The 25,578-nt window shown below is 63.4% G+C and overlaps 2 protein-coding genes across 3 annotated transcripts in view; both read right to left on the reverse strand.

The window, feature by feature from the left end:
- The window catches only part of SLC29A1 (solute carrier family 29 (equilibrative nucleoside transporter), member 1), a 35,321-nt gene extending 31,175 nt beyond the window's left edge, over positions 1-4,146 (reverse strand). Inside the window, exon 1 of the mRNA XM_014951038.1 lies at positions 3,769-4,146. The gene's annotated coding sequence lies outside the window, so the exon portion shown is untranslated. The remainder of the gene's footprint in view (positions 1-3,768) is intronic.
- Positions 4,147-5,446: 1,300 nt separating this feature from the next.
- Positions 5,447-25,551, reverse strand: LOC106893388. 2 transcript variants are annotated; one of them, XM_014951321.1, is made up of 32 exons: positions 25,049-25,551; positions 21,804-21,911; positions 20,249-20,404; positions 19,412-19,543; positions 19,104-19,295; positions 18,939-19,022; positions 18,686-18,804; positions 18,422-18,536; positions 18,113-18,199; positions 17,679-17,794; positions 17,368-17,500; positions 17,050-17,156; positions 16,859-16,940; positions 16,076-16,207; positions 15,557-15,813; positions 15,259-15,382; positions 14,907-15,101; positions 14,501-14,656; positions 13,793-14,013; positions 13,281-13,458; positions 12,827-12,973; positions 12,241-12,639; positions 11,777-11,896; positions 9,104-10,639; positions 8,632-8,712; positions 8,305-8,391; positions 8,089-8,180; positions 7,767-7,852; positions 7,127-7,193; positions 6,847-7,010; positions 6,413-6,547; positions 5,447-6,000 (listed from the first exon to the last, which is right to left on the reverse strand). In XM_014951321.1, the coding sequence occupies exons 1-32, from the start codon at positions 25,466-25,468 to the stop codon at positions 5,765-5,767; spliced, it is 6,264 nt and encodes a 2,087-aa protein (XP_014806807.1). In that variant the 5' UTR covers positions 25,469-25,551; the 3' UTR covers positions 5,447-5,764. The 2 variants fall into 2 exon arrangements, with proteins under 2 accessions (XP_014806807.1, XP_014806808.1); XM_014951322.1 differs by lacking the exon at positions 11,777-11,896.
- Between the last annotated feature and the right edge of the window lie 27 nt (positions 25,552-25,578).

A 25,578-nucleotide genomic window follows, 5' to 3' on the forward strand; every position in this document is an offset into this window, starting at 1 on the left:
CGGCAGAGCACCCACAAACTCATCGCCGGGAGGCGGGCGGGCGGGTGCCGCCCCCTGCTGGCGCACCCCGGCGCAGCATCCCCCCCCCGCATTGAGGCGGGCACGGGTGGCGGCGGCCCCCGGGTGGGCGGCAGGCTGCTGTGGGCCCCCCTCCCGTGACCGGGAAGCACGGGGAGCCCACGGGGAAGGGCTTAGCCGGCCTGCGGGCTTAAGCGGCTCCGCGGCATGCGGGGGCCGGGGGGTGAGAAAGCAGAAGGGGGAGCACGCAGCAGCCGTGGGCTCCGAAAGCCGGGAGCTGAGGGCTGGTGGGACGGGGTCTGGCCTTTCTGAGCTGGGAAGCAGCCGGAGCCGCCATCCCCGGGCAGGGGGCTGGGGAGAGGCAAGCGAGGGCCTGAACGCCCCTGGTAGCCCCCGGGTCTGCCACGAGGATGAGGGGTCAGTGTGGTGGGGCAGGGAGATGGGGTCATCACCAGCACCTGGAGCTGAAGTGGGACCAAGCATCCCAAGGGCACAAGCTCCAGCTCTTGGATTGAAGGTGGTGAAAAGGAGCAGGTAACACACCCTGCAGAAGGGCAGGGATGGTGTGAGGAAGCAGATTTCAGGGTCCTGCTGTCACCCAAGATGGGTCACATGAGGACAGAAAATGGTGGCAGTCACCCTGAACGTGACACCTGTCCTCTGGGGCTTGCAGCTCAGCTGTAGACCAAAGAGTAAGAGGTCCTGGCTGGTCCCCTGTGAGCCCTGAGTCTCGCAGGGATGGGATGGGGTGAGATGGGGACAAGCACGAGGCACATCTCCTCAGCGTAGCTCACTTCTCAGGAGGCAGCTTGCCTGCTTCTCCCTGCCACCCTGGGCTACAAGGCAGCCAGGAGCATCCTTGTGCCTCTGCCAAGTGCCACAGGGACAAGGGGAGGGTGGTCCTGGTGCTTCCTTCCCAGGGGTTCATGGCCTGAGGTTGACCCGACATATCCATCCTCAGTTGATCAGGACTCAGAGAGTCTCCGGGGAAACGCAGCCTGCTCTGCTAACACTGCCACCCAGACCCAGTAAATCTCCTTTCTGGCCAGCCAGAAGGGGAAAGTCAGCCCTGACAACAGTGCTTCTCACCATGACCCCCCCCTTTCTGAGGAGAACCTGCAGGCATCACTTACTCCCTGCCGCCTCCACTCTCCCCGCAAGACCTGCCATCTCCCGGTGGGTCCAAGCAGGTGGAAAAGCCTCACCTGGCTTTCGGTGGTGCTGTGTCCTGGGATGGCAGTGCTGGGAAGCTTCGCAGCAGGGCTGAGCTGCTGCACAGTGCCTGGCAGCATTGCTGCTGGCCCCGCTTTGTAGCCATAGTCATGGAGGTGCTGGGATCCCTGCAAAAAGCCAGGCTTCTCGAGAAGAAAAAAGAGCTCCACAAAAGCCTGGCTTCCCAGTAAGCCCCAGAGTGGCTCCATGCTGCCAGTCACTCAGGTCAAGGCTGCTCTGGTGAGGCTGCTGTGCTGCTGCTGCCCGCATCCCCTGTCCCGCTGCTCCCAGTGCCACCCAGCTCGCCTTCAGGGACGCTCCAGCCACTCTTGGCAGGGAGCAGGAGCTCCTTATATGTCTGTGCAGGAGACAGCCAGCGCAGCGCAAGCAGGCCAGCAGCAGCACGTGGCCATGCTCCTCCACCGCATCCTCCATCATCTTTCCTGTATGGGTCTGGAGACCAGGACAGAGGAGTTTCACCATCTCCCACCACCCAGCCATGCCAGCTTCCCTCGCTCCTTACCTTTCCCCATCCATCGCAGCCCCTACAGAGCCGGGTCCTTCCCTGAGGCAGCACCAGGGCACAGGAGGGATAGGAGCAGCAAGCAGCGGTGGGGGCCCTATTTTCTCACCTTGTGGGTGAGACCTTTACTGGAGAGGTAGAGCAGCGCCCTGACCTTGGGAGGCACCGTAGATGTGGGGGCAAAGGCCACCTGGTGAACCCTGCGCTGCCCGTACATTCGTCTCTCTGTCCCCTGCACTCCAGGTCAAGCTCCTGCAAACAAGCCTCGGGCTAAGCCTCGGGCCCCGGGGACAGCCGGGAGCTCTGCACTGGGCCAAATCACGCCGAGGGCAGCTGGGGGAATGGTGCCTGGGGAGGAAGGAGCTGGATAGGGAATGGTACAAGGGCAGAGGGCGGGCTCCCGGCTCCCAGTGGTCAGCCCACAAATAGAAAGGGTCATGGGAGAGTGCCCAACTATGGGGACAAAGGGCCTGCGAGAGGCGGACGGGGCTGCAGAAGCAGCCCTGGCAGGGAGGCGAGGGGTGGCACAGCCCCAGGACCTCCAGGAATAGGGAGGGAACTCCAGCGGAGCCCCCTGTTCCTGTTCCCTGTACTGGAACATATGGGTCTGGTGGGGCAGGGAGGCAGCCAGTGCTCAGGGAAGGCTGGGATTGACACAAAAAGGTGACAGGGGGTGGCCATGACAGTCCTGGGGTGACATCCCCACGGGCAGGGTAACCAAAAACTGTACCCAGTTGGCTGGTGCTGGCATGTGTGTGGTGAGGGTATTTGCTGCCCCATGGCACTGTCCTGGTGCCTGCCGTGTCTCCTGGGACAGGTTCCCTGCCCAGCCCCATGGGGAGTCCTGGACAGGGAGGGGAAGGCAGCAGCACCCAGTACAGGCAGGAGCGTGGTGGGGAGCACGCTGGGGTCAAAGCACTCGTCAGACAGCCTGTTGCCCCCAGCACCCCAACCTCAGCTGCCCTACACTGCCACGGGATGGGTGCCAGGGCTACCCTGGAGTGCAGCCACCACCGCTCCCGGGGTCCCCGCTCTGCTCCGGCACCCACCCGCTCCTGGGGCCGCTGGCACCAGCCCTTAACCCCGTGCCCTGTTTACAGCCCCCGGCAGCAGTCCCCAGCCCTCCGACCGACACGTCCCAGCCCGCGGGACACGGCGCAGGGAGCTCCTGCCTGGCCCGGGGTGGCCCGTGGCACAGCCATGCTCGCTTACATGTTTTTTTCCGGAGCTGGCAGGCTCCTTCCCGCGGTGCTGCCGGCTGGCAAGGCAGGATCCCGTACTGTTTGGGCAGAGGGCTGCCAGCAGTGCCTGCTCGGGGCTCGCCAGGTCCTAGCACGCCGCCTGCCACGTCAAGGACACAGCACAGAGCGGTGCAGGACAGCCCTCGGGCTCAGCCCAGGGCCAGCCCCGCTGCTGCCGGTGCTCCCACCTCTGCCTCACACCCCACGCTGCCCCGGGTCCCCCCAGCTGCAAGGGGGATGCTGCTGGAGTCACCCCGCTGCTGCAGCCCCAGCGCAGGGATGCTCCCTGTTCTGCCTTTTCTCACATCTGGTGCCCCTGCACCCTCCTGGGGAACCCTGTCCTGGGGGTACCCTGCCCCATGAGGGGGGACGTTGCCATGCTGTGAGTTTGCCCAGGCAAGGCAGGCAGGATGCCAGCAGCCAGTCTCACCACTGCCGCTCCCCCTTTTCACTTCCCCTTGCAATGGGGAGGACAGGCTTTGAATCCTCCTGGCAGCCATGGGTCCTGGTTGGGTTCCCAGACCTCTATCATACCCCCCTGGGGTGGGGGAGTGAGCTGGTGGGTGATGGCACCGGGACCTCAGCACAGGCCCCCAGCTGCAGGGTGACCTTGGCGAAGCTGAAATGGCAGGCAAGTCCTTGGCTCGGTGGGGGGGCTCAGAGCAAGAAGACCCCTCTCCCCAGTACCCGGGGGAACAAGGCACAGCAGGGACAGCACTTGCTCCTCTCACCACCCCCGCTCCTCCCCCTGCCCTGCCTGCACCCTGCCCTTACCTGGAGGGCTCGGCTCTCCTGGTGCCAGCTGGTGCCGCCGGCTGGTGCCAAGCGGGGCCGGGGTCTCCTGCGGCAGCGGGGCCGGGGTGCGGAGGCTCCGCTGCCCCACGGTCTCTGCAGCTGGAGCGGGGTTCGGAGCCCTGGCGCTGGCTGGGGCCGGCTGAGCACGGCTCCCGCTGGCTCAGCAGGTGGAGGCTGCACGCACGGGCGGATTAGCAGGGGGGGAAGTGGCTTCTGCCATAGGAACTGCCAGCGGGATTTGTCAGCGGGTTGCAGCGGGGCCGAGCGCCAGCGCAGGGAAGGAGAGAGGGGAGGCTGCGGGCGAGCAGCCACCCCAGAGGGGGGACAGCCCTGGGCACCTAGAGCGGTGCTGCAGGTGCCAGCATCGTCCCTGGGATGGGGACACCTCTCCGGTGGCATGTGCCACCCCGTGGGGCTGTGCTGGACTCAGACCATGGTGGGACTCTTGCTAAACCCCCACCCCATCGCAAGTCTGCATCGGCCCCCTGGGGGCTGGCAGGGGGGGCCCTCAACAGCACCCGCTGTCCCCTCCGCCGGGCCCCTCAGCTGCTCAGGAATGAACTGGCGCCTGACCACCGCCTGCTCTCCTGGTATGCACGGCCGGAGCCGTCAGTGCCGTGCCTCGGCCTCCTCCCCAGCCAGCTGGGGCTGGCCCCCCACCAGGGCATCCCCCCCCGCCTCCCAGCCACAGCCACCCTCTCGCCTCTTCCCATTAAGGCAGCGCAGGCGGCCCAGCTTTGGTGCTGGAGGAAAACAGGTGCCGGAGCCAAGAGCAATGGAGCCAAGCAGAGGGTGGGGAGGCTCAGGGGGAGCACAAAAAATGCAACCCCCCCTCCCGCCCACACGGCAGCACCCCTCACCAGCATTTCCTCCCACCCCCTCCTTGGGAACACAGAGAAAGACCCTCTGCAGGTGACCTTGGCGTTCCCACCTCCACCTCACTGCCTGCCCCCAGCCCTGGGGACACCACGGTGCGGGGAGAAGGGGTGGCAGGAGCAGCCCTGCGCCCATGTTTCTTCTCTCCCAGCCCTTGCTGCAGAGCTGGGCTGCAGCCAGCACTTCTATTTTAAGCCCCACAGTGCAGATGAGGAGGCGAGGGGTGTGCACAGCCCAGCCTTGCAGCCTGCTGGGGAGAGGCCCTGCTGCCCATGGCCCCAGAAACTTCCCCTTCTTCCCCCGGGGCTGGTACGTGCTGGGGGACAGTTTGGGCCAGCTGCTCTTTCCCCTTCCTACTATAGGCAGGAAGCAGGGCAGTTGAAGCCGGTGTAACTCGGTGAAATTATTGCAAACTATCTGGGATGGAGGAAGCCCTGGGGGTACAGCCACATTCCCCTGGTTCCCCTCCATGGCACACAGCATCCACCTGCCGTGACCTGGGCTGCTGGATATCCAGCGAGAGAGGACGGGCAGGGCTGCAGGGCAGCAGGGAAAAGGGGCCCAAGTGGTGCCCCGTGGTATTAGCAAGGCTGGGTGCAGGCACAGGGGACCCACGGGACAAAGTATCCTTGTGAAAGGCACCAGAGGGCCCAGGCTTCTCCCCGAGGAGGAAGGAAACCTGCCGCAGGGCTTCCCCTTTAGAGCAGGAAGGCCCCTCAGCAGAGCCCCTCTCCTCCTGCGCCCGCAGGTGCTGCCGGAGGAAGAAGCTCCCAGACTGAGTGGCTGTTTGTTTTTTTTAATAAAAACAACCGCCCTCCCCACCCCCTGCTTGCGCTGCGCGTCAGCGAGGCGCCCGGGGAGCTGGCAGCACCCAGGGCGAGCACCCGCGGTGGGGGGCAGGAGGGGTGCTCAGCGCCGGGCTGAGGCGGGGGCAGTGGTGGCTGGGGCACGGTGCAGCCCCCGGGGCCGGCAGGAGCGGAGCCTCTCTCCCCCGGGGGAGGCGGCGAGTGGTGAGCTGGTGCTGGAGACTGGGCCAGGATGGCACCCCAGTGGAGGGTAAGAGGGCAGGCTGGGGCTTTTCTGCCCTCTCAGCTGGGTCTCACTCCTTCTTCCCAAAGAACTTCTTGAAGACGGATTTGTTCTTGGGGCGAGGAGGGCCGGGGGTCTTCTCCCCCAGCGTGTCCCGTGGGGTCCCTGGCCGGGCCACGAAGGAGTGGCATCGTGCCCGTGGCACGGCCGCCGCCTGCTCCCCGATGTACAGCGTGACTGAGTAGCTGCTCCCAGCCTCCACCGGCTCCTTGGGCACAGCCACGGGGGTGATCTTCTGGTAGGTAGCTGCAAAAGCCAGCAGTCAGGGGGAGGGAAGGGTACTATTGGGTGCTGCCAGCCCCCTCCTGCCCCGAGCCCTCCCTGAGTGGGGGGCTGCAGCCCAGGGCATAGGGATTCTTCACTGTGAGGGTGGTGGAGCACTGGAACAGGTTGCCCAGGGAAGGGGCCTCAACCACCTCCCTGGAGACATTCAAGGAGAGGCTCGACGAGGCCCTGGGCAACCTGGTCTAGTTGGGGGTGTCCCTGCTGACTGCGGGGAGGTCGGACTAGATGACCTTTGGAGGTCCCTTCCAGCCTGGGCAATTCTATGATTCTATGATGTGGGACAGGGTGGGTGCTGGAGCAGCATCACACCTGCCCTCAGGGACAGGGACAGTGGTGCCACCTCCTGGCAGTGACAGCGAAACCAGGACCGTACCTGAGGTGAAGGAATAGGACCTCCTCTTGTTGGCCACCAACCCGTAGTCATCTTCTTGGCAGCTGTTGTCCCACAGCCCGGGGGACCCCCTGGGAGACCACTGCTGCTCCCTCTGCCCAGATCCACGAACATCCTCTGAAGCAGAACGGAGACATGTCATAAGGCAAGGCCACCACAGGACACCTGTGTCATAGCCCCAAAGAGGACAGGGAAACTTGGGTGGTTATCTTGGTATCCCAGAAAGCGAAGGGAGGTAATTGGTCCTTCCCCCACCCCAATTCCTGAGCAAGGCGTCCTGTGACTCCTGGCCCAGACCGCATTGAGTTCAAGACTGACCAACAACCAGATTCTCCCAGTCAGCTCCCTTGTAGCTCTCCAGCCTGGGGAGAGGAGACAGGGGACAGCACGAGCCCAGCCAGGCAGGAAAGTCTCACCTGCTGCTGCCACAGCCCCATCGTCTGGGCCATCCTGACTGCCCAGAGGACACTGCAGCCGGGCGTTTGAGCGGGGTAGCACCACGACCTCCTGGCTCTTGGCGGTCATGACCTGATGATGTCCCTGGAGGTGGGAGCTTCCAGGGCTGGGGACCTTGCTGAAACTGCAAAGTAGCAGAGATTTAGCAAACCAGACCGGGCCACCGATGCCCTGCTGGAGCAGCACACACTGCCAAGAGAGTTGTAGTAAGACCTGGCTGGCCGGCTCCTGGCTACTCACCCCCCAGCACCGCCAGTGCCCTCGACACGCTGTGTCGCCGCCTGGAAGTAATCCACTTCGGGGAAACCTGGGGGCACAGCAAACATCCCACTGGATGCCAGTGGCACACAGGACCATCCCGCAGAGCCAGCACCAGCTCCAGGTGCCCGTGCTGCCTGGCTGGCCCCTCCAGCCTCCTGCAGTAGCCCCTGCTCTTGGTCCTGCCAGCCAGCCTGGGATTTCACAGCAGGGCCTGAGCCCCCTTGGGTATGGGTTCAACAGCAGGAAGACCTCAGTATTACAGATGTCCTTGCCTGAAGGGCAGGCAAGGGGTTTCCAGGCCTCACTGAGGAGATGGAGGAAGACCAAGGCACAATTATAATTTTCCTGACACTGGGTTTTTGCTGCTGAAGCTGCACTGACGTCAGTCGTGCTATTCCTGATTTATAACTGTGTATGTGGTGTGAAAACAAAGCCTCCAAATCCTGCCTGGCAGAGAACTGCCATTCCCGAGGCAGGTTAGGAGGATGCATAAATCAGAGACAACACCCTGCTGCTGCTCTTCTGACACCCCCTGTTCATCAGAGGGCTCCACGGGGGCTACACACCCACGGTCACCACATATAGCTGGGCCCCCGCTCCGCCAGCAAGAGCTACTCACCTGAGTTTTGCTGCAGCTTGGAGACCCACTCGTTCATGAGGGGCTGGGAGGGGGCCCTCAGGAGGTACTCGGAGCCATCCCGCAGCCTGCAGGGGGGGAGAACAAGTCAGCAATGAGACAGACATGGGGCGCCCATACCACAGCCCCTGCCAGCCTGGGAAAGAAGGGAAGCGGGTGAGAAAGAAAGAAGGAAATCCTCATCTAAGCCCTGGATAGAGGGTGGCCCTGGCTGGGGGTGTTGGTGTGTGTCTGTCCCAGCAGGGGGACACTAGGGAGAGCAGTGGCTATGAGATCCCAGCTGCCCTGGGTTGGGGTGACTCACTGAAGCCTGAAGCAGTTGGTCTTCTTGGTGTACTCGGCATCTGGGGTGCAGACCGCCCCGGAGAGGTTCAGGGGAAGGGCCACCACAGAGCTCTGCAGCACAGAAAACAGCAAGAGCAACAGTGGGATTGGCAGGATCTGCCTTCCTCAGCCTCAGTGGTGAGGACAACCCCACTGCCAGCCCCCTCCCATGCCCCCTGGCTCTCCCCCAGCGCACCTTGAGGCTGTCCCTTCGGTCCTGGTAGAAGCACAATGTCTGCCTCATTAGCACGGCGTGGAAGAGGCCCCAGGCCCGGCAGTTGGCCTGTGGGTCACAAGCAAGGGATAGTTGTGATGCCAACAGGTTTGGGAGAAGACAGGCAGTCCCCTGCCACTCAAAAAGCTCCCCAGCTCTGCTGGGCTCTGCCCCCCCAGCAGAGCCAGCAGCACCCCCATGGTACCGCCAGGATTATCCCCAGCTTCGCTCCCACCCCAAAACTCCAATCTTCCCCCTGCCCCATCCCAGCACCCCAGTTCCAAAGGAGGTCCAAAGCCATGCCTGTACCTTCCTCCCTCCTGTCTGCAACACGTGCTTCCTTTCCAGCGTCCCCTCCATCATCTGAAACTCCGTTTTACTGGGAGGGACCTGTAAGGGACAGGGGGTGAGAGAAGCAGCGCTGGGGCCAGCAGTGCCAGCTCAGTCCATGGGTGCACGAGGTCCGTCTGACTCATCCCCAGTGGGCGATGTCAAGGCGGGAATGGGACAACAGGAGCAATTTTCTGGCCTGGGCTGTTTGTAGGCTTTTGGGGTTAAGTGCTGCCTTGCAAAGGCTGAGGGCTGGTGGAGGGATGCTGTGCTGCAGGGAGCCCCAAATTCAGCACCCAGTCCTTCTCCACCCCCCAGCTGGAGCAAAGGGACCACCTGAGTCAGGGAGCCCCCAAACACAGGTCATGTTTGCTGAGTGGGTAACTCAGCTGTCACCTGGGGTGTCCCCCGACCCCCTGCCTGACCCTGAAGGAAAGCCCGCAGCTCTCACCTTTCCACCCTCTCTCTCCTCTTCCCCGCGCCTCTGCCGATCCCAGGCGCCCGGGCTGTCCAAGGGGGCTGTGGACACCAGCTCCTCCGTGCGGGGGGACACCCCGTGCCCGCTGGGGCTGCCACTGCCACTGTGCCCCACACCGGGGCTCTTCTCTCCTGCCGGGCTGTGGAGGAGCCGGGCAGCGGTGGGAAGGGTGAACTTGGCCACCAGCACGTTGTTTGCTGCTGAGAGGATGAGGGGCCCGCTGGCGGTGGCGTCCGGGCTGGCCAGGCTGCCTGCCCTGCTCTCTGGTTGGTGGTGGGCATGGCTGCCTGCCGGTGGGCTATGTGCCTGCTGCTTGCTTGCCCCATCCCAGATGGCCTGCAGCTCCTCCTCCTCTTCCTCAAACTGCCCATGGGCAGGGTGGCAAACCTCCCCAGTGGCTGGCACAGGGCTGGGGGGCTGCGGTGACCCCAGTGCCCACTCAAAGACAGAGAGCTGGGTGGGGGCGGCAGGGGAAGTCGGGGACTCTCCAGGCTGGCCGCTGCCAGCTGGCTGCTGTGTGCTGGCAGTGCCTGGGATGGCCCCTGCCCTGCCTGGGATGCTGGTGGGGGATGGCCTGAGCTCCAGCCGAGTAGCTTCATGATGCCTGGCCCTGCCAGCGGTGCTGGGACTGCCTTCCTGGGTGGCCAGCTTGTCCCCCTCCCTGCCCACCCGCTCATGCAGCATGCCAACACGGCACGGCTGGCTTGGCCTGAAGTCCAGGAGGTCTTCACCAGCACTGCCAGGACACTGTGGGCTCCGGCGCTCCTCCCCAGCATGGTGTGCCCTTTGGCGGCTGTAGCTGGGGTTGAAGCTCACCTCCTCAAACCACGTTCCTCGCTCGCTCTTGGGGGACATCCCCAGCCCTTCGCTGGGCGCCTGGGGACTGTGCTCACCTATATCTGCCTCCTCCTGCCATCTGGCCCCATGTGTGTCTGTGGGCTCCCATGGCCTCACCCTCCTTCCCTGCCTCTGCTCCTGCCCTTCTGCCTCCTCCCGCAGTCCCATGGCCCCTTGGTGGCAAGCCAAGACGGCCACGTCCCGGGGCAGCTCCAGGCTAAACACGGAGCCCAGGGACAGGTGGGGGCATGTCGTTTTTGGATCAGGTCTGCGGGCATCCCTGGTGGCCACCCCGCACTCAGCATCGATGTCCCGCACCAGTGGGTTCCTGACGTAGAGCAGCAGCTCCCCGAGTTGGGGTCCAGCGGTGGTGGCCGCCCCCGGCCCCCCCTTCCTCCGGCCACACTTCTGAGGCCATGTGTTGCTGGGGCCGTGGTGCTCCTCGGGTGCAGGCTGCAGGGAGCTGGCGCCCATGATGCCCTGCAGGGTCAGCAGCCGGGCTTGCTCGGCCCGTGCCCGCTCCCGCCGCTGCAGGCTGTTGAAGAGGGAGCCGGCCCCGGCCTTGGGCAGGGTGTGGGAGGAGGATGGTGTCCCGGCGCTGGATGCTGGAGGGCGGCGGACAGCCACGGGTGGCCGCTTCGTGTCGGAGGTTTTCCTGGTCTCCACCTGCGCCTGGGGACACAGAGCGGGAGAGAGGTGACTCCCATGGCCAGAGCCTCCATCACCCCGCACCATCCAACCTCTCTCCATGCTGCAAACAGGGAGCCAGGGCAGGGCGGGGACAGGCAGCTGAAAATGCCCACCAGTGGCACTTGCAGAGGTGGGAGCAGCATGGCTTCACTCCAGCTCCCCGAGGGCTGCTCCCACCTCAGTGCAGGCAGGGAAGAGGCAGGAAGGGTTTCCCCTGCCTGTGATGGAGTCCTCCAGGTGCGGTGCAGTGGGGGCTGCCTGTGCCATGCAGCTCTCCACCAAGCACCACTGTCCTCCAAGCCATCACTTTTGGGTGGCTACAGAGGCAGCAGCCACTGCTGCCTGTCCCTGCCACCCTTGCACACCCCCAGGCAGCAGAGCACTTGCAAGGGCAGGGACTGGGCACAGCTCCTTCCTCTTCCCCACAGACATCCTCTCCAGCCCAGCTGCAGCCCTTCTGGGTTCCTGGGGCCACAACGATGAAAGCAAAGGGCTTTGCCTGCAGGAGCCAGAGGAGCATCTCTCTGTATTCCTTAGGCTGGAGGGAGATTGTTATCCCCAAAACATCCTGGAAGCCCCACACTCTGCCTTGATGCAGTCCAGCCTCTCTGACCCACTGCCCTCTCCCTTGGGCTGCCCCACAGGGTACCTGGGCCATGGCTGCCCTTGGGGTTCCTTGCACATAGCACTTTATGCCAGGCCTAGAGAATGACTGGATGGAAGCCCCAGCAAAACACTGAGCCCCCAGAACTGGGGTTACAAGCCATGCACCCCTGAGCATGCCCCCCAACACATGCATCCTCACATGGCCCCCATCCAGCTCTTCCCACTTCAGTCAGCTGCAGGAGGGATTGCTGCTGCCCCTCAGCAGTGGTTCGCCTCCTGTGGCCACCAAACCCACCTACCTGGAGGGCCAAACTGCAGCTAGCCCCGTCTGAGCCCCCTCCTCACATGCCCCAACACCCACACTCTGGAGCCCACGGCACTGGGAGGGTTTCCCCTCTCCCAGGGGACCACCACAAGCAGGGCACGGTGCCATGGGCAGATGGATCGGTAGCAGGCGGGTTCATGCCATGCAGCCACTCTGCCCAGCATGCAGCCTCCCCCCCGGGACGTTACCTCTTCCACCAGCTGGCGAGGGGGCTTTCTCTTTCGCTTTAAACTACCCCAAGTGTTTCCTAAAAGCCCCTGGCAACGCTTCCAAAAGGTTTTACAGCCTGAGGGTTTAGTGGCAGGGAGCTGAGCAGGGGGAGAGAGAGAGACAGAGAGAGTTGAAGGCAGAGTGGGCAAACTGCCACAGCAGGAGAGCGCAGGCAAAAAGAGGGTGGCAAAAGCTAGTCCTCAGCCCGCGGGCATTGCTCAGCATCAGCACAGCCAAAGGTGCCTCTCCTGAGGCAGACACAGCCCCAACAGCTTGGCTAGAAATGGTCTGGGGGAGTCCCAGCACGCTACAACCCTGCAGCCCTTAAAGCCCTCCAGGCTGCGCAGGAGCTGCCCCGGTTGCACAGTGGTGGCTGGCCCTGGGACTGGCACTGGGTGCTCACCCATGGTTCTGCTGAAGCCACCTACTGTCCCTCACGTACCGTCCGCAGCGCCTCCTCCCCTGGCCACTCGCCACTGGCCACTGGCTGCACCTTCTTCTTCTCGCCCTTCTTGCCGATGCTGAAGATGAGGTTGACCGTCCCCCCCAGCCCGCTGGGGCCCCGTGGTGGCAGCAGCAGCGTGGAGGTCTCAGCAGGATCCCAGACAACAGCCTCCTCAGGCGGTTCCACACCACAGGGTGTTGAGCTCCTGGGCTCCCCCCAGCTCTGCTCCGCTCCCGATGGGGCATCTGAGAGGGGCGATGCCGGTGGGGAGATGGCCATTGCCGATGGCACCTGTGGCTCTGATCCTTGCAGGAGCTTGTGGAGAGAGCAGGGCATGAACCCCACTGGGCTGTGGACGCTCTCCAGCCGGGGCTGAGCACACGAGGCACGCTGCTCCTGGGGAGCGAGGGAAGAGAGAGAACATGCAGAAAGGGCTGCAGGCACCAGGCTCTTCTCAGAACAATCTTCCCTTTGCCTTGCCCATACCTCAGAGATCCTTCTCTTACTTCTGCACCACCCGCTCCATCCAGTGCCTCTGCTACCCTCAGCCTTGAGGCCGGTCTCAGCGCGGTTGGGTACTCACTTGGCCAGTAGGGGATGTGCCTGAGGGGCTCTCCGGGTCCCGTCTGTCCTCCTGCTTGCTCCCTGTGTCCCGCTGGTGCCTCTGTGCTCGCCAGCGCACCAGCACCCAGCCCAGCATGCTCTGCAGCTCCTCCAGGCGCTCCTTTATCTGAGAGGAGAAGAGATGCTGGGCAGCCTGCAAGGACCCCTGGCCCAGGAAGACTGGCCCTACCAGGACACTTCGCTATGGAGCGGTTCAGGGGGGTTTGGGGTGTGGGATAGGGTCAGTGGCACCACCTCAGGTCTCAACATCCATTATTGTGTGAAACCCCTTCCTGTCCTGAGCAGCTCGAGATGCATGGCCAGCCCCGTACCACTCACAGGGGCTCTGCACCCAGACCTTTCTTTCCTCCAGTGACTGTCCCTGGAGGACTTCAAGGGGTGTAAAGGTGGCTCCCCTAATTGCTTGCCCTTACCGTTGCACTCAGGTAGTGCTCTTCAGACACCAGTTGCTCCCCCACTGCTGCCAGTGCCTCAAACTCCTTAAGCTTCCCTTCAATCCTCCTCTCCAGCTCCTCACATGGAGCTTCTGTAAGGCCGTGGCCACCTGGGTTTTCGGAGAAGATCTGAGCCCGTGTGTCCTCTGTCCAGGAGCTGTGGGATGTGAAGGACAGGCTCAGGAATGGCGTGGCTCCTCCACAACCCTGTGAAGCCCCCTCAGCCCATGGAGAAGCCATTCTCATGTGCAGGGATGGCTGGAAGCAACTTGCTGGGGTAACAACAAATCTAGTGGGTTCAGGGTGAGATGCCACGGGGCTGCCCCACAGCAGGCAGCCCTGGCACAGCCAGGCTCCCTAGGATCCTGCCCAGCTGCAGCTCCGGCACTGCCCACAGACTCACCAGCAGTCCATCCTCTGGAGATGCCATGCTCTCACCAGCTCCCCCCCAAGCACCACAGAAATAACCCTGATGGCTCATCACCACTTACATCATGGCTAAGTAATCCTTGAAGAAGTTCCGCAGCCGGCTGGCCTGCTGCACGTGGGCCCGGTTCTCCCGCAGCAGCTCCTGCAGCTCTGCCCAGGCCCGCAGCGTCCCCTCCACCTCCCGGCTGATGGGGCACAGCCGAGAAGGGCAGAGCTCTTGCAAGCGGGCAGCTGCCCTCTCCAGCTCCTCCAGCTGCCCCTGCAGGGTCTCCGACACCGCACGCTAAAAGCAGACAAGGTTCAGGATGCATCCAACCCCTCTGCGCCCAGGCTGGACTCAGGATGCAGGGATGGAGGGGAGGATGCAGGGACGGAGGGGAGGATGCAGGGACGGAGGGGAGGATGCTGGCCCAGGGGCTGTAGAGAGGGGGCAGAGCCACCCCCGGAGGGGAGGACGGGCAGAGCCGAGGGCTGCCTGGTTTCCCAGCTCTGCCCAAGTGAGTCACCTCCCCGCCGGCGGGCAGATGAGCAAGGTGCTGGCAGCGGGGCGCTGGCACACGGGAGCTGACGCAAGCTCTCTCCCCTTGCCTGGCCCACGCTGGCGGAGGGGAGCGGAGCGGGGCAGGGCTCAGCTCTGCTGGAAAATTCCAGCCCGGCCCGTGACAGTGCGCCAAGGCTTACGGCACCTGGGCCCCCAGGGGCCAGCACCTCCCCAGGAGGGCCCCAGCCAGCCAAGGGCATGGCCAGCCATGGTGCTCCCCGAGTCTCACCTCCATCTCCTGCTGCTGGCTCAGCAAGCCCTGCAGCCCCTGGAGGTCCTTCTCGCTCTTCACGGCGGTGAAGCCACCCTCTGCTTGGGCAGTGTCATGAGCCAGCGCCTCAGCTCTGCACCGAAAGGCCTCCAGGCGCGGGGACACATCTGCCACCTGGACGGGCAAGGGAGGGAAGGGAGATGAGCCCTGGCGTGGGAAGCCCTGTGCCACCACTCACCATGTGGCCCCAGCTCACCCCAGCCTGGGGGCACCCTGCCATGCCCCTGAAAAAGGGCAGGGAGCACCACCCAGGGGAAGGACAAGGATCCTGGGACCAGCATGCCTGGTCCCAACTAGCCAGCATGTCCAACTGCAGTTGGGCCACCCACCCGCATACCCAGACCCCCCTTCCACCATCCCCTACCAGGCGCTCCAGGCTCTCCGTCTCTGCTGCCACCTCCATGACCCGCTCCCGCTCCTTCGCTGCATCGTTCAGCATCTCCACAGCCTCCTGCAGCTCTCCCAATGAGTGGCTCATGTCCTTGCTGCTTGGCGGCTGCCCAGCCGTGCCCGAGAGCAGGGGAAAAGACCCCTGTGAGCCACAACGCCCGCTCCCTGGCTGGAGCCAACAGAAACACCAGGCATGAGAGAGATGGGGAGCGACCCCTCCAGGCAGCTGGCTCTGCAGGGTCCCCCTGCCAGCCACAGACCAACCCTTGGGCCTGGCCCAAGTGCTGGGCAATCAATCCCAAGGGATGCCTGGCCCCCCTGCTCACCGCTGCAGGTCCCTGCCTGCTCCGTGCCTCCTCCTCTTGCAGGTCCTGCAGGAACTCAGACAGCACCAGGGAGTCACGCAGGTCTGCCGCCCGGCGCCGCAGGGCTACCTGCACGCCTGCCAACCTGCAGGGACAGATGCCCGTCACGGGCGCCAGCACCCTCTTCACCTCCTGGGGTGAGCATTCTCCTCCCTGCACCTCCCTGGGAAAAGCATCCTCCTCCCCACACCTCCCTGGGGCAAGCATCCTCCTGCCTGCCCTTCCCAGGGAACAGAAAGTACCTCCCCCCAGGACTCACTTCTCCTCCACCATCTCCACCTTCCTCTGCATCTTCCTCGCCCCATCGTGCTTGTCGGGCGGCTCACTTGCCGCCTCCTCCCGCAGTGCCTGGAGCTTGAGGCCGCACAGCAGGAGCTGTCTCTCCAGCTGGCCTGTCTCTTCCAGGTCCTGGCGCAGCTCTGCTGGGCTTCTCATGGTGGCCGGCTCCGAGAGTGACCCAGCCACAGACTGCAGCCACCGCTCAGCCCGGTCCAGCTCCCCCACCAGCCTCAGTGCCTGCAGGGAGAGCGGGCAGCCCATCAGCCTGGCTCTGAGCCGCCCAGGGGAGGCAGGAGCCGTGCTGCCACCCCACTGCAGGTACCCTGGGCACTGCCAGCTGGGGTGGCACAGCTGGAACTGGCTGTGATGCCAGCTGGAGATGGCAGTGCCACCACTGCAGATCTTGCCCCTGCAGGCACTGGCCTTGTTTGCTGATTCCCAGCAAGTTGCTGTGATCGGGACATGCCCCTGTGCCCACCCCTGCTCTACCACCACTTACCTTATCAATTTCCCGCAGCACGGCGCCGTTCTCCTGGTGCTTCCTCTGCAGGTCCTCCCACAGCTCGCCCAGCTCCCGCAGCATGGCCTCCACCTGCGGGCTTCCCGGGTGCACCCCTGGCGCCGGCTCCTCCTGGGAGGCAGAGAGGGTGGTTAGGATGGACCCTGCCTGGGGAGTGCCCCCCAGCACCACACCTGAGGGTGCTCACCAGGAGCACAGCCCCGGGGCTGGAGCTGGGGTTCAGGAGCTCCTGCTGCATCTGTGCTGCCTCCAGGTTCTCTATGTCCCCGAGCAGGGAGCAAGGAAGTCATAGAATCACAGAACCGTAGAATTTCTAGGTTGGAAGGGACCTCCTAGATCATCTAGTCCAACCATCAACCCAACTCTGATAAAAAGTCATCACTAAACCATGTCACTAAGCACTATGTCAACCTGTCTTTTAAACACCTCCAGGGATGGTGCTGCAACCCCTTCCCTGGGCAGCCCATTCCAATGCTTAATAACCCTTTCAGCGAAAACATTTTTCCTGATATCCAATCTGAACCTCCCGTGGCACAACTTGAGGCCATTTCCTCTTGTCCTATCGCTTGTGACTTGGGAGAAGAGACCAATCCCCGGTGGTGCATTAGTGCCCAGACCAGGGATGAGTGTGTGTGAAAAAGTGTGCATGCCCACAGGCAGCAGGAGGTGGCCAGGGAAGGATGTAAGGACGTTTTTCCACCTCCATACTGGCTCCCCTGGTCCAGCTGGGAGCAAGGAGGATGACTCTTGGGGAGACATTACCACGTTCACCACCTGGCAGGCGTCCTGCACCTGGGCCTCTGGCTGCTGTGTCCCCCATTCAGCCTCTGCCTCTCTCCTCCTCCTGCAGAGAGGGGGACAGTCAGGTCAGCTTGCCCCTTGCACAGGGGACCCCCATTCCCATCCCCTCCAGCTGCACCCCACTCCCCACAGCCATCTCCACAAGACAGTACCTTTTGATGTCCCCTCCATGAGGGGGCTGCCCCGTTGCTGGAAAGCCAGGGCTGCTCTCTTCCACTCTCGTATGCTCTGCTGTCTTCCCCAGCATGTCCTTCAGCACCTATGGCACAAGGGCTCCCATTCCTCCCTTGCCAGCCCAAAGCGTGCACTGCTTTGCCCCAGGACCTGGCACTTTTCACCACCCATAAGCAGTGGGGCCAGGTCACAGGTATGCTCAGCTTGGGCTTTGCCCAACACTCGAACCCCTTTTCCACAAGCTCCCCATCATGCTGTGGCAGAGATGCTGGAGGAAGGCAGACGCCCATGCTCACCATGCTCCCAGAGCCTCTGGTCTGTTTGTCTCCTGCTTCCTTCCCCATGGCCCCACGGCTGCTATCATCTCCTCGGGGCTCAGCAGCTTCACCCCTTGGGGAGCTGCTCATCAGCACCGGAGCCTTCTCTGTCCTGGGTAAGAGGTACAAGGGAGGCCCAGGGGAGCAGAGGATGGAGAAGAGGGACCTTAAGTGGAGCTGGTGCCTCAAAGAGCCTGCCAGGGCTAACCCAGGTCTTTCCCCAGGCCTCTGGCTCCAGCCCTGAGGGATCAGGATTTGGACCCTGGGGCTCCTGCCAGGCTGTGCCCTACCTCAGTGCTTGCTGGAGCTGTGCCCAGCTCTCCTTGACATCTCGGTGCTTGGGGGTGACTCGGGCTGCCAGGCTGGGCTGCAGGCTGAGGAGCTGGGACACAGTCACATCCAGCATCTGGAGGAGAGAGTAGCCAAGGAGCAATGACAGGGCTAGCGAGGGATGAGCCACCATAGCCATGGTGTGAGTGCATGACGGAAACCCACCACCAGCCCTGTGGGGAGCCAGGGAGGTGGTGGGAACCAAGCCCTGTCCCCTGCTGCCCCTGAGGCAGCTCCCCCATCCATCACACCATCCCAGCCACCCCATACAGCCATGGGTGCCCACTGAGCCCCCAGCCCTGCTGGTGCCAGCGCTGAGCCAGGAAGGCACACATCCCCCCTCTGTTGGGATGCTCCCCAGGACTCAGAGGACGAGGCAGAGCCTTGCACTTACCATCACCTGGCTGGCTATGTCCCTGACATCCCGATCCCGGCATGGCTCACCCTCCCCTGGCTTCCCCACACCGTAGACGCTCCTCTGCTGTAAGAAGAAGCTGCCATCAGTGGCAGGAGGAGGATGGGGCCCTGCCCTCAGCTCCAGCAGAAAGGGACACTGCAAAGCACAGCTTGCTGCTCTGGCTCCCCATCTTACATCAGGCTCCATCCCCCAGCTCTCTCCTCAAGCTGAGGGTGCTGGGACCACAGCAGCCCCTACGCAGGGGATGAGAGCGAGGTGTTGCCCACCCAGTTTCAGTGCTGGTACCTTGGCGTGGATGGCCCCGAGCAGGGTATCTGCTTGCTGGAGGAAGGCGGCCACCTCCAGGGCCAGCTGCAGCACCTCATGATGCTCCTTCAGGGTCCCCTGCAGCCGCAGCCACCTGTGTGGGTGGGAGAGGTGAAGGGGAGCCCGTGCCCCCTGGGGAGCTGTGCAGAGCTGGGGTGAGGGGATGGAGGCAGGAGGTTTGGGGGTCCTGCTTCCCAGCCCAGCTTGCCCCTGTTCAGCCTGCTCAATATGTCCTCCACTCACGTTTTGTTGAGGTGCTTGCGCCGGGCCGAGATGCTCCTGCTCTCACTTTTGCCTTGCTTCTCCAGCTTCTGGGCCAGACTGTTCAGCTCCTCATGCAAACTCTGGAACTGCTGCTCCTCCTGGCCCGAGCAGAGACAGACATCAGCATCCCTCAGCCAGCCCTCCTGCCAGCCTCTCAGGGACCTGCACCATGCCCCAGCCTCATGGGGTCTGGGGTCCCTGGCACACTGCTGCTCCCCCAGCAGCCTCTCACCTGCTTCAAGTCAAGGATGCGACGGGTGAGCTGGATCTTGTCTGGGCTTTCCTGAAGGAGGGCTGCCAGGGAGGGCTTCTCCTCCTGGGTCAGGAGAGGGTGTGATAAGACATGGGGACAGCCAGGCTGTCATCCTCCCCGGACCATGCTCCCCGCACCCCACACCTTGTGCCTGATCCATGTCTCCAGCCGTTCAGCTTTCCTGTTGAAGTCCTGCAGGCTCCTCAGTCCCCCCAGGGCTTTGCTCTGGCTGGCGGCCGTCTGCTTCAGGAGCTGCCACTGGTCCCGCAGGGCCAGCAGCTGCCTCCGTACCCCCTCGGCACTGGGGCTTGCCTGCCACATCAGCTGCTCGCCCATCTGTGGGACAAGGGATCCACTCAGTGGATCAGGGGCTCCCAGAGACCCTCCACTGAGGAGAGCCTGGGAACGTGGGTTCTGCAGGGAATGAGAGCCGTGCTGCTGCCTGGCCTCACCTGGTTGAGCTTTATCAGCGTGTTCTCGAAATCCTTCATGTCCCGCTGCAGGGTCTGAGCCACCTCCTCCCAGTCCTGGAGGTCACAGCCGTCCTTCATGTCCCGCAGCTTGCCTCGCACCCAGCCCTCGGCCTGCAACGTGGGGAGAGCCGTGTGGCCAGGTGCCTCCATCAGAGTCCCAAGGACATGGCTTTGGGGACCCAAGCCCAACCCCCCCCCAAAACTGCCACAGGGACCAGAGGGCACTCTTTCAGATGACAACCCATTTGCTCTGAGAGCCAACAGGACAGCAAAGGGGCTCAGGACAGCACTGGTGGCGATGGAGGTGGGAAGGCGAGGAGCACCTTGCTTCTTTCCAGCATCTGCCCCAGCCCAGTAGGAGAAGTCAGGGCCCCACCGGGCAGGCCAGACTGGGGGTCTCAGTGTAGGACATTTCTGCATGAAGCATCTCTTCTCCCTGTACCCTGCTCCCCAGTGCAAGCGCCTGTGCACCCTTCCCAGCACGGCATGGAAGCAGACCCCCCCCGTGCCATCCCAGTTCCCACGCCACCGAGGAGGGACAGGGGCTGGGAGGAGGAGGATGAGGGACGGAAGGAGCATGCGCACGTGGGGAGGAAGCAGGGCCCTGGTGTGGGCTGACCCCTCTCCCCGGGGCCGACAGCCAGGAAGAGGCAGCCAAACATGATCTCATGCCACAACCATGGCTTCGCTCGGGGCCGGGAGTTCAGCCCTCCCCGCCGCGCACCCCACCCCACAGCTCACATGAAAGGCTGCCGGTGGCCCCCCCGGCCCCGCTCCCCACGCAGCCCCTTGGGCGGGCACCCCAGCTGGCCTCACCTGCAGCATCTCCCGGTTGAACTGGGCTACCAGAGGGCTGGGGTCGAGGAAGGGGGCCACTCCCGTGCCATTTCGCCCACTGCATCTCGGTGTTGCCACAGGCTCCTTGCTTCTGGGGCTTTCTTTCCGGGGTGACGATGCCGGGGGTCCTGCCAGCTGGGGTGGGCAGAGATGGGGGGTGGTCAGCATGCTGCCCCCAGGGACCCTTCCCCACCGCCTCCCAGGAGCATTTCAGAAGCCAAAATAAATAAGGTCAGCCTGCTTCATCCCTGAGCCCACTCCTTCACTGACACATTTGGGGTGCTCTCCCAGCACCCTGAGGCACGGCTCCCCTCTACAAAGGCCATGCCAGTGGCTTTTGCAGCCTCAGCAGGGGGTTGCCAGGTTGTCCCTCAGCCTTGGTTTACACCAGGCTGGTGGGCTGGAACCCAGCACCCAGGCTGGTCCCCGCTTTGGAGGGGGACGTCATGCTTGCTGCCCCTCCACCCTGAGGCTGCACATCCCTGCAAGGAGGATTCATGCCTGTGGCATCCATTTGCTGTCACCCCAGGGGACAATGCCCGGGGACAGGGGTACATTAGGCAGATGCCCGACAAACTCAGCCTGCCTCTCCTTCAGGGGCATCCAGAGACCCCCACCCCAAGCGAGGGGCAGCGGGGGGGCAAGAATTACAGCATCCCCGACGGAGCTCAGCCTCGCTGGTGGCCGGCGCTGATGAAACCCTCTGTCAAGGCTCCAGCTCTGCCAGGGGTGACGGCAAAGGTCAGCCAGGGAAAGCACTGGCCCCACTCCAAGCTCAGCCCCGGGCCCAGCTGCACACAGCCCAGGGGACGGCACAGCCACCCGGGCACTCGCTTCCCACCCCGCTGCCCAGGGACAGGGCCCTCGCAGCACACTACCCGGTGGCAAGCAGGAGCCTGAGCATCTTCAAGAGAAACCTGAGGGCGCGGGGCCCACTGCCTCCTCTCACCGGGCAGAAATTGCTCCAGGCAGCCCTCCCTCCCCGAGGGAACTCGGTGCAAGCTGCCCCATGGGGTCCCAGCCACCCCAAGCCCACCAGGGCACAATTTCCCAGGAGCGTGCAGAGCAGTGGGGTTCGGGCAACTGTTTCAGGCTCTCTAAGCACTCTGGCATGTGCTGCCCCGCTGACGGCATGGGAGTCACTCTTCAAAGTCTTTCTGCCTAACCACAAGAACTAGAGAAATCCTCTGTGGTTTTTTTTCTCTTCTTTCTTGTTTTTTTTTTTTCTTCTTTTTAAATAGCAACACAGATTCTCAGGCCCTCCTGCAACTCTGGGATCTTCAGCCTCCTGCCATGGCTGGGGCTGGAGGAGCCCATAATCCGACTCCCTTGGAAGCGATAAAAGCTTTGGGCACTGGCCTGGGGGCTATCCTCACGCCATGTCATGCCCAGCTTGTCCCCTCGTTCATTTAAAGTGGTGAGGTTCCATCCACACCCATGCCCACGCAGACCACCAGCATCTGCCCTCACGTACTCAGCCCCAAGCTGCACCCCTAGGTCAGACCCTCCAAATGGCGAGGGCAGGGGGACGTACCGCACAGAAGGGGGAACCTCTGTCCACGGGAGAGCAGAAACCACCGGCCCGGGGACTCCTGGCCTCCTGCTGATCGTTCTCCACATCCACGTCCTTCCTGAGGAAGACCTAGAGACGGGAAGGCGCAGCCCTGAGCCTGGAAGTGCTTGACTGTGCCAAGTGGACAGAGGTTAACGTGCCCGCTTAACCGTACCCTGGGCCAGAGGAGGCTGCCAGCAGCACCAGACACCACTTGGCTGGCCTCTTGCCTGTCCCTTCTTAAGCATCCTGGACAGGCTCCTCTGGGCATCCGCAGCTCCTGCCATGTGTTCAGCAAGTGGAAAGACCTCCTAAGCTTGCTCTGCTCAGCACCTTCGCCACTTTAGCTCCCATCACCACCACCCTTTTTCCCCCTGAATCAATTCCAAAACCAGCAGAAACCCATTCAGTGGTCACCACTGCCCCTGGTCATATAAGGATGCTTAAGGTCAGCCACCCCTTCCCATCTCCAGGACAGCAGGGCAGAGGCACGAGGGCACAGGAGGACATTAACCCCACTGGCACAAACCCAAATCATCTCAGCTGCTGATCCCTGACCTCAGCCTGTCCGGGAGGCAAGAGTTAAGGGGGTGGCTGACTCGCAGGGAAGGGATCCCGTGAGACAGGGGTGAGGGTGGGAGCAGGAGAGGCAGGAGGAAGGAAGTCCAGGAGCCGCTGCCAGGCACAGAGAAGAGGTCCAGGATGAACTCCCTGTTACCTTATCCTTAACAGAGCCCAGCCCCAGGAGGAGAGGTGCGTGGGATTGCTTGGATCATGCACAAGGGCAGTCATTCTCATCCTCTACGGATGGATCTTTTTTTGGGCTGTTGGATACAGCTAGCTCATCTAGAGATGTCCTTCCATTCCTTCCCCAGGGCCACCTTGCTGTCTCTGTAACAGCCATCCAAGCGTGCAAAGGGCAGCATGGGGTGATGGGCAACTTGTGTTGCTCTGACACTCCCTCTCTGGTCTCCTCTGAGGCCACAGCAAACAGGGATGGTGGATCAGCCAGAGCCAAATCCAGCCCAGTCACCACCTGGACCACTCCAGACTGGGGAGAAACAAGGGGGGAGACAACCCAGGCAAAGCAGGACTCCCTCCCTGTACAGAAAGTGACTTTCTACCCTTTCTGCAGGACTAAAGAAGAGTCCCAACATGGATGGCACCCCTCAGTGCTACAGCTGCTGTCACCAGAAAGGTTCAGAGCCCCACAAGCAGCCCAACAATCCTATAACCCCTGGGAGACCGGCACCACCAGACCTCTCCAGGGGGCTGCAGAGGACAGACCACCGCAGCATGCCGCAGCACCCCATCCCGTGCAGGAAGAGCAGGCAGGGAGCAAGGCTGAGTCACGGCCCAGAAGGCGCAGCGAGAGCTCAGCGTGTCTGGCAGGCGGGTGCCGGAAGGAGAAGGCACCCCTCTTCCCAACCACGGGGCTGAGAGGTTTGGATGCCCATTTAGGGAATGGCAGGGAGCTAAAGGTGAAGCGTTCACATGGCGTAAGACCCTACAAAGCCCCTCTTCTAGGCAGCAGGGTCCCACACCGGCCGCAGCCCACGAGCCTGTCCCCCCTTTCCCCCCGCAAGGCTCAGCCGTGGGAGAGAAGCCTGCAGGTGACACGGGAGCTTTATTCTAAGTCCCCGTCTTGCGATCCATCAGCTGCAGGAAAACAGGGCTGCCGGCACAAGGATGACTTCATCCTTCCCGCAGAGCTGCTCCACCGGGACTGCCCCTCCTCCCCGGTCCCTCTGGCCGGAGATGGGTCCTTGCTCCAGCAAAACAACAAACTCTCACAGCAACAGAAGGCTGGGAGAAGTGCCTTCCTCGGCATCTGCGAGGTGCCGTGCTAACTGCCCTCCAGCAGGACCCAGGGCTTCACCACATGAGCAAAGCCACGTGTGACACGAGCGCAGCGGCCTCAGCTGCCTCCTCTGCAAATGCTTCTTCCCCTCGTTAAAAGCAAAATTAACATGGCACATATGCTCGCTGCATTCCCACGTAAGAGTAGGTGCCAGTGACTTCCCACAAGCGAGACGAGCGGGGACAGCCCCTACTGGGCCACACTATCTTATCCCGGAGGAGTCCCCCCGTTCCTACAGGGCAAGAGTGAGGGGCAGCACCAAGGGCTGGGGGGCACGCTCAGGAAAGCCCTAACGTGCCCCATGTGGGGGACAGCATTCCCTTCTCTCCACTGGCTGCCGTCCTGCCTAACGCACGCTTTCCCCTGCGCCCCGGCTCTCCCTCTCCCTCCCAAAGCTCCATCTTGCAGCCTGCCCCCCCTTCCAGCTCCACCCCCCCAGGCCGGACATGCAGGAGGGGCCGATCCTGGCAGCCCCCCAGAGCCCCGCACCGCACCACCGTGCCGAGCACGTGTCCCTACCTTATATGAAAGAGGGGAGCCCTCATGCCGATGCCCCTTGGGCTGCGCAGACTCCAGCCGCCCAGCGAGGAGCTGCCTGCGTGCCGGAGGAAGCGGCAGCTCTTGCGAGGCCGTTCCTGGCCTTTATTGGCAATGAAGACGAGGATTTTGGCAGTGGGCTGTGCAGCTCTCCCTCGCGCTATCCCGCCGGGAAACCAGCTGTTGTGGGTCAGGGTTAAATCCCAAGGAGTTCCTGCCTGCTCCTGCCAGCGATGCAGAAGTCCCTGAGCTGCCTTCTGCCCCATCCCAGCCACACAGGGGGTCTCCTGGGCTCCCTGTCAGATTCGGGTCTCCATGCCTGCGAGCGCTCAGACTCGGAGGGTGGGGTGCTGGGAGCCCTGAGTCCTGCTCCTAGCCTTGTCCCAGCTCTGCCTAGCTGTGTGGCCCTTCATGAGTCACTTCCCTTCTCCTGGCCTCAGTTTCCCCTCCGGTAAACGGGAGAGCGAGTTCCCAGCTCCCCCACACACAACTACATCTTCACAGGCATCCCAAGAGCTGAGCCCTCCACAGCTCGGGCTCTGGGACAGAGCTTTTCTGGTTCATCTTAGCCCTAGGGAAAGCCAGTCTCCAGCTCGCCCACAAAGACCTCCTGCCCTCCAGCCTGACGGTACAGAAAATCACGGGTGGTAAAGGGGAGGTGAGAGGAAAAGCAGCTACCCCAGGAGCCCCGTAGCGAGTGCTGCCTGGAGGACATGGGGACAAGGCAGCAGGGATCCCCACCGGGGTGCAGCCTCCCCGGGCAGCCAGGGAGGGGGAACCACCACACGCAAGCGGGGAGAGCAGGGCGCAGGGTACCGGGAGCGCTTACCTTGAAATGGGCTTTCCCTGGCCTGCTGTTGTTGTTATTGTGGTTCCTCTCGCTGCCGGTCCGGGCAGGGTCCTCGGGTCCCCCCGCGTCCCCCTCCCCATGCCAGTTGGACAGCGTGATCTTCTTAATGGAGCGGGCGAGGGAGTTGCGGTTCAGCCGCTCCTCGTCGGTCCCTCCGTCCTCGCCGGGGCTGGGGCTGCGGGGCAGACCCTCGGGGGCGGCGGGGCCGGCCCGGGCTTGGGCCAGGTAGAGGGAGATGCGCTCGTTGAGGCTGCGGCGGAGGCCCCGGTGGCCGTCCAGAGCGGAGGCGAGGGCGACGCCGGGGCAGGTGTCCCCGGGGAAGTCGGGGGCACACTTGGGCAGCGAGAGCTTGGTGCTGATGGTGAAGGGCTGCACCTTCCTGGCCGTGCTGCCGGACATCCTCGCCCTCCCCGCCGGCGGGCAGCGGGGCGGCCGGGGGTGCCGGCCGGGGCGCCGCGGGGCGAATCGGCAGCGCGGGTCCCTCCCGCTGCCCGGGAGCGCCGGGGATG

The sequence above is a fragment of the Calidris pugnax genome, unplaced genomic scaffold (genome assembly GCF_001431845.1).
Source record: "Calidris pugnax isolate Ruff unplaced genomic scaffold, ASM143184v1 scaffold24, whole genome shotgun sequence".
NCBI classification, from domain to species: Eukaryota; Metazoa; Chordata; class Aves; order Charadriiformes; family Scolopacidae; genus Calidris; species Calidris pugnax.

Excerpts from the sequence above, each read along its gene's own strand:
- LOC106893388 (XM_014951321.1), bottom strand. The coding sequence starts at position 25,468 with ATGTCCGGCAGCACGGCCAGGAAGGTGCAGCCCTTCACCATCAGCACC. Across the intron at positions 17,795-18,112 it reads ACATAGCCAGCCAGGTGATG|ATGCTGGATGTGACTGTGTC; the intron begins GTAAGTGCAAGG and ends TCTCTCCTCCAG. Across the intron at positions 13,459-13,792 it reads AAGGATTACTTAGCCATGAT|CTCCTGGACAGAGGACACAC; the intron begins GTAAGTGGTGAT and ends CACATCCCACAG.